The 10,891-nt window shown below is 36.6% G+C and overlaps 1 protein-coding gene across 1 annotated transcript; it reads left to right on the top strand.

The window, feature by feature from the left end:
* The first annotated feature begins 2,939 nt into the window (after positions 1-2,939).
* Positions 2,940-10,891, top strand: dazap2 (DAZ associated protein 2). Its single transcript, XM_051661746.1, has 4 exons — positions 2,940-3,107; positions 4,730-4,848; positions 6,633-6,881; positions 7,919-10,891. Exons 1-4 carry the CDS (start codon positions 3,095-3,097, stop codon positions 8,042-8,044), a joined length of 507 nt encoding a protein of 168 aa, XP_051517706.1. The 5' UTR covers positions 2,940-3,094; the 3' UTR covers positions 8,045-10,891.

Raw genomic sequence — 10,891 nt, 5'->3', positions numbered from 1 at the left:
CTTTTAGTGGAGACCAGGGCTCCTGTTAATATTTTTAGGGTAGGTTTAATTTTAACATTTCTGTATAGGCATGCCTTAAAGTGGCAAAAAAAAAACAAAAAAACTATTGAACATTTTTATCATTATTGCCTGCAAAAAGAGACAAAATGCCCCTATTAACGGGGCATGTTGTTACACTACTGTGCATAGAGTGAGATGTCACAATGGGAAACTGGCATCCAATTATAGCACATTTTAAACAGTTAAACCATTATTAAATATAAAGCAAGTCATGAAACAGCAAATAAATTATAGAATAAGCAAATGTAATGTTTAAAATTTTTATAAAATACAACTTGAAAAACACATATAACAACTTGCCCCAATAAAAATGTGACAATTGCCCTTATCTTAAAAAAAAATTACCCTTGGGGGCCTGGGTAGCTCAGCAAGTAAAGACGCTGACTACCACACCTGGAGTCGCAAGTTCGAATCCAGGGTGTGCTGAGTGACTCCAGTAAGGCTTCCTAAATAACCAATTGGCCCGGTTGCTAGGGTGGGAAGAGTCACGTTGGGTTAACCTCCTCGTGGTTGCTATAATGTGGTTCTTGCTCTCGGTGGGGCGCGTGGTGAGTTGTGCGTGTATGCCGCGGAGAATAGCGTGAGACTCCACACGCGCTAGGTCTCCGCGGTAATGCACTCAACAAGCCACGTGATAAAATGCGCAGATTGACCGGCTCAGATGCGGAGGCAACTAAGATTTGTCCTCCACCACCGGGTAATGAGCTCAACAAGCCACGTGATAAAATGCGTGGATTGACTGGCTCAGACTCGGAGGCAACTGAGATTCGTCCTCCGCTGCCCGGATTGAGGCGAGTCACTACGCCACCACAAGGTCCTAGAGCACATTGGGAATTGGGCATACCAAATTGAGGAGAAAAGGGGAGAAAATCCCCCCCCAAAAATTACCCTTGTACTGAGCAGTGTTGGGTGTAATCGGATTACAAAGTAATTAGTTACTGTAATCTAATTACTTTTAGGCACAAAAAACGCATTGCATTTTAAATTCATGTAATCAGATTACAGTTACTGACTTTCAGTGAAAGTATTTACTTTTAAATACATTACTTGGGTTACAAATATTTCTAAAATATTATTATTTATGTGTAATACAGTTCAAATGTGAATTCAAATACATTTTCATATGTACGTCTGTTCGCTTTTCTGTGACAGCTGAAGGATGTGTGATAATGAATAAGGAGAAAATAGACATTATTTTGAATATGATGAGCTGAAAAACAAAAAAATTTGTGAGCAGTGTTTTAGAAAGTAATTTAGTAATGTGATTACTTTTTCAATAGAGTAATCAGTAAAGTAATCTGATTGTAATTTTAGAGAAGTAGTTAGTAATTTAAAGTGGATAACTTTTTTTTAGTAACTTACACTGGTCCTGAGAACACAATTCAACATCTTAAGTTCAAATCTATCACCATTGTACAGGCCAGTGTGGTTTTATTGTGTTCACTTGTTTACCCAACTCTAATAATATTGAAATTATTTTGGAGTGGATGATTCAAAAATTATATTCTAATTTAAAGGTGCACTCAGTAATTTTTGTCTTTGTGTCATCTTGGACTTACACTGACACCTAATGGCTTGGATGTAGCATCATTTAAAATCAAAATGTGAGAGGTCATGATTTCCTACTTATATTGCAAAATTAATTTCTTTAGGAGAAATACTGAGTGCACCTTTAAGACAGTTTTGAACTAGGTGTTCAAAATCAGCATACAAGACCACTGCTAGAGAACACATGCAGTTTTAGACTTTTGACTCAAAGCCTTACAGTTACTAAGAAGTTGTGACAACTTCCCTTTGTGACTTCTAGTGCCGGCCTCCCCTACATATTACAGTATGTAAAGTGTGAAGTGTCATATGGGTGGGTAGGATGGATAAATAAATGAATTAATTATTAATCCTTGATAATATAGCATATATTAGAGCATATGAATATGTAAGAAGATGATTTATAATAATAATGCTTATTATTATTATATTTAGCCCTTGTGCGACCATCGGGACATTTTTGTCTTTTTCATTTTGTCGTGTTTTCGATCATTTTGGCTGTGTTATGCCAACAGCATACATTTTTTCAAAGGTGTGTATTTTTTGGGGGAATTTTGATATTTCAACCTCAGTTCCTGTAATACATCTATAATACACTGTGTACACAAAATAGTTACACTCAGGACTTAAGGACAAAAATGTCCCCAGTTGAAACCCATTAAAACTGCAATATTTGATCCCAGTGCCATTAAAGCATAAAATCATGAATTCTATGATATTATGCTTTCATTCCGGAGTCCTGGCTTCAAAATTAAAAAATTTAATATTTTCCACCAGATGGCGCCATTTTTCTCATATTTAGCCTATGGAGCAAATACATGCTTTTTTCCTATTTTCTGTTTGCTGTATTATAGAGCACTGCAGGCCAGTTGAATAAATGATGCAGCTAAAATTGTGTGGGTGTGTTGGTCTGGATGTCAGAGTGTGTTTTGTATGTGTGTATTGAGAAATTTGTGTGTATGTGTGTGTGTAAAAAACAACAGTGTCATTATGTAAACAAACTGGCATTTAAAGGGTTAAAATTCTGAAAATGAATGAATATTTGGTAGTTATGATCAGGACTGATGCTGGTTAAAAAATCTAAGTCAGTGAAAGGGGAAAATAATATTAATATATAATATTTTTATGGCAGTTTTTTGACACGGAAATGTTTGTCATCTAAGGACCACTGAGTAACTTTTTTAAATTGACGCACAAGGGTTAATATTGTTGTTAGTACAACCTATTATTATCTTTTAAAGTTTATTTTATGATGTGACTTTTGGGTTCATGTGAGTCATGAGTTTCTCTTTAACAGGGAGTGGCGTCCTGAAAATGACGCGACAGTCACGCAGCTCCACCCACACAAATATACTCAACGCATATCCCGACGAAAACAAGGAAGTAACGAGGAACTGTGTGTAAATCTTAGATTTATAATCCTAAAAACGCAGAATTCGGTCATTTGGAATTCTCGTCTCCTAGATTATTTTGTCCACAGTGAAGAACAATGAACAACAAAGGTAAATATGCGAGCACCTCCGCTCTTCTGCTATTTTGGTTAGCCGCTTCCTAGCAACTACCAATGGAGTTAGCCTGCACAACTGACTTACATAACAAACGAATTTTCACGATGAACCATGAATTATGTGCCAATCATTTGTCATCGAGTACCTCCTAATGGAATATTGTAATTTGTAATGCGGGGATGTCTAATTTTACGCAGCTCGGTCATGTTTGTTAATGAAGACAGTTGAAGGTTTACTAGCTAGCTTGCCTGCTACAGCGCGATGACGTGATTGTAGAGGTGACCTCATTAACAGATTGAGACACATTAAAAGCGCTCACAGCATCTTTTTAATATTCAAATGTATGTTATGATCTAATTTATCATTTATTAAATCAATACAGTGCATGGTATTTTCTCAAGAACCGTTTGTCTTCGCTTCTATCTTTCAATGGATCTGTCAATCAAGACTACACCGATCAGCCACAACATTAAAACCACCTGCCTAATATTGTGTAGGTCCTCCTCGTGCCGCCAAAACAGCGCCAACCCGCATCTCAGAATGCTGTTATTCTTCTCACTGTAATTGTACAGAGTGGTTATCTGAGTTACCGTATGCTTTGTCAGTTCGAACCAGTCTTGCCATTCTCTGTTGACCTCTCTCATCAACAAGGTGTTTCCGTCCACAGAACTGAAGCTCACTGGATATTTTTTATGGCACCATTCTGAGTAAATTCTAGAGACTGTTGTGTGTGAAAATCCCAGGAGATCAGCAGTTACTGAAATACTCAAACCAGCCCGTCTGGCACCAACAATCATGCCACGGTCCAAATCACTGAGATCACATTTTTCCCCATTCTGATGGTTGATGTGAACATTAACTGAAGCTCCTGACCCGTATCTGCATGATTTTATGCACTGCAGCCAAACGATTGGCTGATTAGATAATCACATGGATGATTGGTGGTGCCAGACAGGCTGGTTTGAGTATTTCTGTAACTGCTGATCTCCTGGGATTTTCACGCACAGCATGAAAATCTCTAGAGTTTACTCAGAACGGTGCCAAAAAAATCATCCAATGAGCAGCAGTTCTGTGGATGGAAACGCCTTGTTGATGAGAGACGTTAACAGAGAATGGCCAGACTGGATTGAACTGACAAAGTCTACAGTAACTCAGATAACCACTCTGTACAATTATGGTGAGAAGTATATCATCTCAGAATGCTATTCTGAGATGCAGGTTGGCGCTGTTTTGCGGCACGAGGGGGACCTACACAATATTAGGCAGGTAGTTTTAATGTTGTGGCTGATCGGTGTAGTCTTTGTCGCCGCTGTTTGTATTTATTTGAATTTCTTTGTGAATCATTTTGAAAAGTGCAGTTATTTATGGTTAATATTTTTATTAAAAGTTATTTATGGATTTGTTTTTTTGTTTTCCAACTCGCTCTTACTTTCGCTTGCTTTCTGTTTCGTTCAGTTTATTGATAGCTCTTCCAGTTTGGTCTGCGGATTTTACTAGTTTTACTATAATTTATTTTTTATTTTTTTATTCTTCAGTTCACCCACCTAACATTACTTGTTTATTTACTGTAAACCAACTTAAGATTGTGTAACGGTTTCTTCTTGGTGTCCATTCAGGTTCATATCCACCCCAAGCTGTTTACGCTCAGCAGAGCACAGCACCCGTTTATCCGCCTAATATGCAAGTACCTGCTCAGGTGTCTCCTTATCCAGATGCCCCTCCTCAATACTCCGAGGTTAGCAGAAATTATGACTTCTCTATCTGACCATGTGAATATGTGCAATATGTTCTAAAGGGCATTTCATCATGTTTTTAAAACAAGAAAGACCTTTACACTTTAGAGGTGTTGAGAGGTCTTTAGAATGCATGTAGTCCCTGACACAAATGTCACAAAGACTGTGTATTAGAGATTCCTTTCCACAGAACATGCAGCATTTTTTATTTAATTGTGCTTAATCATCTTTTGTGATGCAAGTGGCACGACTTAAAAGGAAAAAGGTTAGTTCAGCAGCAATTTGATTGACGTTCTACTACAACTAGCCTAATAAACTGAGTATGATGCTGAAAAATGGTGGAATGTTTCTTTGATATACTCAAATTAAGCAGTTAGCCACAAGGGACACATAACATCTATTGTTCTTGAAACCCTAATTTAAAACCTCCTTAATGCGGTTTTTATACAAAGGAGGAAACAGTAAAATGATTGAGGACACCAATGTTCAAAAAAAGCAAACTGTATTAAAGGAATATTCCGGGTTCAATACAAGTTGGGCTCTATTGACAACATTTGTGTCATAATGTTGATTACCACAAAAAATAATTTAGACTTGTCTCTCATTTTCTTAAAAAATAAAAAATAAGCAAAAATCTGGGTTACAGTGAGGCACTTACAATGGAAGTGAATGGGGCCAGTCTGTTAAAACGTTATAATACTCACTGTTTCAAAAGTATAGACACAAGATGTAAACAGTATGCATGTTAACATGATTTTAGTGTGATAAAATCACTTACTATTTCTGTGTAAAGTTATATCCAATTTTACAACTTCATTGCCATGACGACACAACGCCGTAAACCCTTTAATTCCACAAAAAAGATGACTTGAACAACTTAACAGCTCAAATAATACATGAGTTTTAACTGAAGAATTAATGTAAGTCCTTTTATTAAAATTATGAACTTCACATTTCTGCATTTAAACCCTCCAAAAATTGGCCCCATTCACTTGCATTGTAAGTGCCTCACTGTAACCTCGATTTTTGTTTTAAAGAAAAGGAGGGATGAGTCGAAATACATTTTTGTGGTAATCAATATTATGCTACAAATGCTGTCGATTGAGCTTAACTTGCATTGAAACCAGAATATTCCTTTAAAGGTGCACTCTGTAACTTTTGTCTTTGTGTCATCTTGGACTTACACTGACACATTGCAGCTTGGATGCAGCATCATTTAAAATCAATAGTTTTCAGTTTCAGATGACAATTTAGTATTCACAGTCAGCCATAATTACTTTAATCAATGAGTGAAAGTGTCATATAACAGGAAGGTGACTGAGATTAAGCGAGAATTATTCGGCTGGTCATGTGATTCTAACATGGCAGCCCCCATGTGCGGAGCCTCTTCATGTAGAATAAAACAGCTTTTATAAGGTTACTGATATGACTGGAGTCTTCATTTTAATGTGAGTGCTCATGATTTCCTACTTGTATTTCAAAGTTCATTTCTTTAGGAGTTAAACTTTTTTAATGAGAAAAACTGAGAGCACCTTTAATATTAATAATTGTAACAAACAATTCTTCTGCAAGATATATATTTCATTAGTCCAACAGTTGGTTGTCAAACAACATAGCAACTTGCTGCATTAATATAGAATGTGCAGTTTGTCTTTGCAGCTCATCTAATCAGATTTTACAGTCTGAACTATATATGTTTTATAATTATATGTTTTCCTATACAAAGCTGATTTAATTAACTTATGGTTTGTGCAATTTACATTTACAAAATATTCCCCTCTGACAGCTGTATCAGCCTAGGTATATGGCCCCTCCTCATGCCCCTGGACAGATCCCCCAAATGACCTCAGCGTACCCTGGCACCCAGATGTACATGCACATGCCCCAGACTGTACCAATTGGAGCAATGGGCCCCGGTGTCCCAATGGCATACTACCCGATGGGGCCCGTGTACCCTCCTGGCTCCACTGTCATGGTGGAAGGTGGATATGATGCTGGAGCTCGCTTCGGGCCTGGCACTAGTTCCTCCATTCCTGTGAGTATTCGTATTAAAACAATAGTTCACCCAAAAATGAAAATTCTCTCATCATTTACTCACCCTCATGCCATCCCAGATATGTATGACTTTCTTTCTTCTGCAGAACACAAACAAACATTTTAAGAAGAATATCTCAGCTCTTTAGGTCCATACAACACAAGTGAATGGTGACCAGGCCTATGAAGCTCCAAAATGCACATAAAGGCAGCATCAAAGTAATCCATGTCTTCTGAAGTGATCCAATTGGTTTTGGGTGAGAACAGACCAAATTATAACTCCCTTTTCACTGTACATCTTGTCATTGCAGTCTCTAGGCACGATCATGATTACAAGCTCGATTGTACTTCCTAGTGCTCGTCGAATGCGCAGAGCACTAGATGGTGGTAGGAAGTGTAATCGAGCTTGAAATCATTCAAATGAAATCATTGAGCTTCTCACCCAAAACCAATTGGATCACTTCAGAAGACATGGATTAAACCAGTGGAGTCTTATGGATTACGTTTATGCTGACTTTGTATGCTTTTTGGAGCTTCAAAGTTTTGGTCACCATTCACTTACATTGTATGGAGCTACAGAGCTGAGATATTCTTCTAAAAATCTTTGTGATCAGCAGAATAAAGAAAGTCATATACATCTGGGATGGCATGAGGGTTAGTAAATGATGAAAGAATTTTCATTTTTGGGTGAACTATCCCTTTAAATCATTTGTATTTTATTAGCCATGAAGTAATATGAATTTATATTCAGCAAATCCAATAGACACTTTAAAGTTTTCGCAAAAAGAATCACTGTTTTCAAATATATTTTCTTGAACGCTAAAGTCAAACTTTTAAAGTTCATTTAAATGAACTGACTGTTAACTTGTATTTCTCTGCATAATATGCTGGAATAGTGTTAACAAAGGCATCACTTTATATTGTTGAGGATAAAGACATCAGATTTGACTCGTACAATAGCGCTGGTGTCCAAAACTGCATTTGACTGATAAAGTTGACATGTTCTTATGATATATTTTATGTACATTTATATTGAAGCCTCCGCCACCTGGACAACTCCCTAATGCAGCTCAGATGGCGGCCATGCAAGGTGCGAATGTGATGATGACACAACGCAAGGGCAACTTTTTCATGGGTAGCTCCAGCGGTTACACTATCTGGTAACAGTGAGCATCACCCTGGGCCTGGACCGAAGCCCTCCTTCCTCCTACCTATTTCCCACTCCTTAAACCTTTTCCCTTCTCTGCCTCCCTTGGGGCAGCTTGGCTAAGCCACAATACTGATTAAATCTAATGGAATGTAATATTTTAGAGCCCCTGACTTAAGGTACAGTACTCCGCTGTTGATGTAGAACACAATTATTGTGTCACAATGTTGTAAGTTTGAACTTCATGTGATCGTATACGTCGTGCATCATAACATTGTAATTAACTGGCTAATTAAAAAAAGAAAACTCTTGGGGGAAAAACAGCTTATTTCTTGCTTTATTTGCATTAATGTGCCTCTAACATACATTTTCTAGTTGCAACATTTGGTTGTCATCTTGAGCCAGTTGGATCTTCTGTGTCTGAAGTAGCTATGCACTTGAAACTTTCTCTTTGAACAGTTCGCTTGACTATGCCTTTTTTTTTCACGTCATTTATTAAGATATGATAACCTGAATGTCACCACCTAGATTATCATATCTTAACAGTTTGAATGAAATAAGGTTGAGAAATAAGTGGATTGCAATCTTGTCAGATATGTAAAATAAGGAAATAAGCACTGCAAATCAAGGAGAAAGATGTGTTTACAACCTCAACCAATAGCGGAGTATTGTACCTTTTGGCAAGCTTAAATATTATCGGGTGCCAAAATTGTATTGCGCACCATTATTTAAAACATAGAAATTTACATATGAACGAACCTTAATGCAGTAAAAGAGAGGGAGAGAGCGAATAAGGCAAACTAAACCCATGTGGTTCAGACAAGTTGGTTTCATTTTCTTTGTTTTTATTGTCAATATTCCCCCTACATGTCGGATACCCAGAGCTGTACATATCGCAGTTTTACTTAGATTTCTCAAAATGTGTCAAACAGCTTCCTCATCTCCAACTATCTGGGCTTCTTACACAAACTTTAGCATTATCCACAGATGTAAAGTTGTTTACAGAGGTCAGGGCTTAATTAAAATACCATTTATTTTCAGTATTTTAAACTTTGGCACATCAAGCATTTTGTTTGCTTAATACTTTTTGTTTTTGGGAGCTGCTTGTACCAAAGATCTGGACTAGAATGCACTAAAAGCATTTTTTTTTTTTTTGTTTTTTTTTTGTTAAGGTTTATAAGTCTTATATCGTAGTAAGTCTGCACACAGGTTCATACAGAAATTTATAAACATATCATATTTTGGTGAATGTGATTGCTTTGTGGGTGCTACACACACCTGGCAAAGCACATCACTCTTGTGAGTGCATTTTGTAGGGGTGTGTGTTTAAAACTGATGATATATAAATGTTGCCTAGTTGCATCTTGATGTTTCCGCATGCACTTTTATTCAAGTTTTGTTCTTAATAAATAAAAAGTTATCATTGTTCAATTTTTTAGAAGTACTACAACCATTAATTTATGTGCACTGTCAACAATTTATTGTACATTTGCTTTTGAATACAGACTTATCAGTTATACTTTTGCTGCATTGATGATTTTTCAAAGCAGTGTGACAATACATAGTAGCATATGCATTTAGTTAATGTTAAGAGGAGAAATTGTGATGAAAAACTGGTTTTTTTTTTTTGTTCATTCCTTACGGTTTAGCAAGGGATAAAATAGCTGTTTGCCTCCCTTGCTGTCTGTCTGCCCCTCATCTGTAACCATATTTAGAAATGTAACCTCAGTTTAAATTCTTAAAGGAATATTTCACCCTAAAATGAAAATTCTTTCATCATTTACTCACCCTTGTGTTGTTCTAAATCCATATGACCTTCTTACATATGTGGATCTCTACAAAAGATTTTAAATGCAATGAAAGTGAATGGTGACTGAGGCTAACATTCTGCCTAACATCTTTTATGTTCCACGGAATAAAGGCGTATGGGTTTGGAACAACAACACGAGAGTGAGTAAATGATGACAGAACTTTCCCTTTAAGCAAAAATATTAGACACCAGCAGTTGTCTCCACCACCTTTTGCTCTTTCTTGTAATTTCCTAAATTGCTAAAACTTAATTCTACTGGAGACGATGTTAAAAAGCAGCTGTTTCCTTTCCATCACTCAAACGCATGATTTCTGTAGCAGTTACCTGTATTTATTCTGGACGTGTCTTTGTAATCTAAAATGCTGCTTATAAATGCTTGCTTTTTTTTTCTCTCCATACAAACCTTGTCACTGGTATCACATTATTTTTTATCACATTTTCTTATAACCAAACAGAAGGTAGTTTTATGCTGGTCTGTGCAAATGGGCTCATTTTTAGGCTTTACTGGGTATCCGACATCACAGTTCTAAAGGTTTTGCCCTGCTTTATAAAAAAGACACCATTTAGGTAGATTATTTGTCTTCAAAATAAGGGGAAAATACTCTCTCTTCATCAGTCAATGCAATTGTGATGGCTATTAAAAATATGCCACGTTTGCTAGCATTGCCTTATCACCATTTATAAAATTTTCTGATTGTTTGTAGGTTTTGTATTAAATATAAAACTGCTGAACTAGTAATTATCCATTCATGAATTTAGCCTATGATTCCTTACATAAATGCTGTTTCTTTGATGTTTTGCATTGTCTTATTTTATCTTTTTTTTTTTGGCATAAAAAATATAGGGCAAAACCATAAAAGGGCAAAGCTTTCAGAACTCAATATCAATCTTATTGCAGCATTTTATCATGGCACATGCCACGCTGTGGTTTAATGTAGCGGATACACTGCTTATCTTGAGCCTCAGTAACATGACAGTTACGGATGGTGTGTGTCTGTGTGGGCACTACAGTTCAGGGAACCTTTTTGATTATATATATACATATATATATATA

Source organism: Myxocyprinus asiaticus, chromosome 29 (assembly GCF_019703515.2).
Source record: "Myxocyprinus asiaticus isolate MX2 ecotype Aquarium Trade chromosome 29, UBuf_Myxa_2, whole genome shotgun sequence".
In the NCBI taxonomy this organism is placed as follows: Eukaryota; Metazoa; Chordata; class Actinopteri; order Cypriniformes; family Catostomidae; genus Myxocyprinus; species Myxocyprinus asiaticus.
The sequence above is the reverse complement of the archived record's forward strand: the minus strand, read 5'-3'. Positions and strand labels throughout refer to the sequence as shown.

Bases quoted from the DNA above. Each gene is read 5' to 3' on its own strand.
- dazap2 (XM_051661746.1), top strand. The intron at 4,849-6,632 runs GTTAGCAGAAAT...CCCCTCTGACAG, and splicing joins CCCCTCCTCAATACTCCGAG to CTGTATCAGCCTAGGTATAT. The intron at 6,882-7,918 runs GTGAGTATTCGT...TTTATATTGAAG, and splicing joins GCACTAGTTCCTCCATTCCT to CCTCCGCCACCTGGACAACT.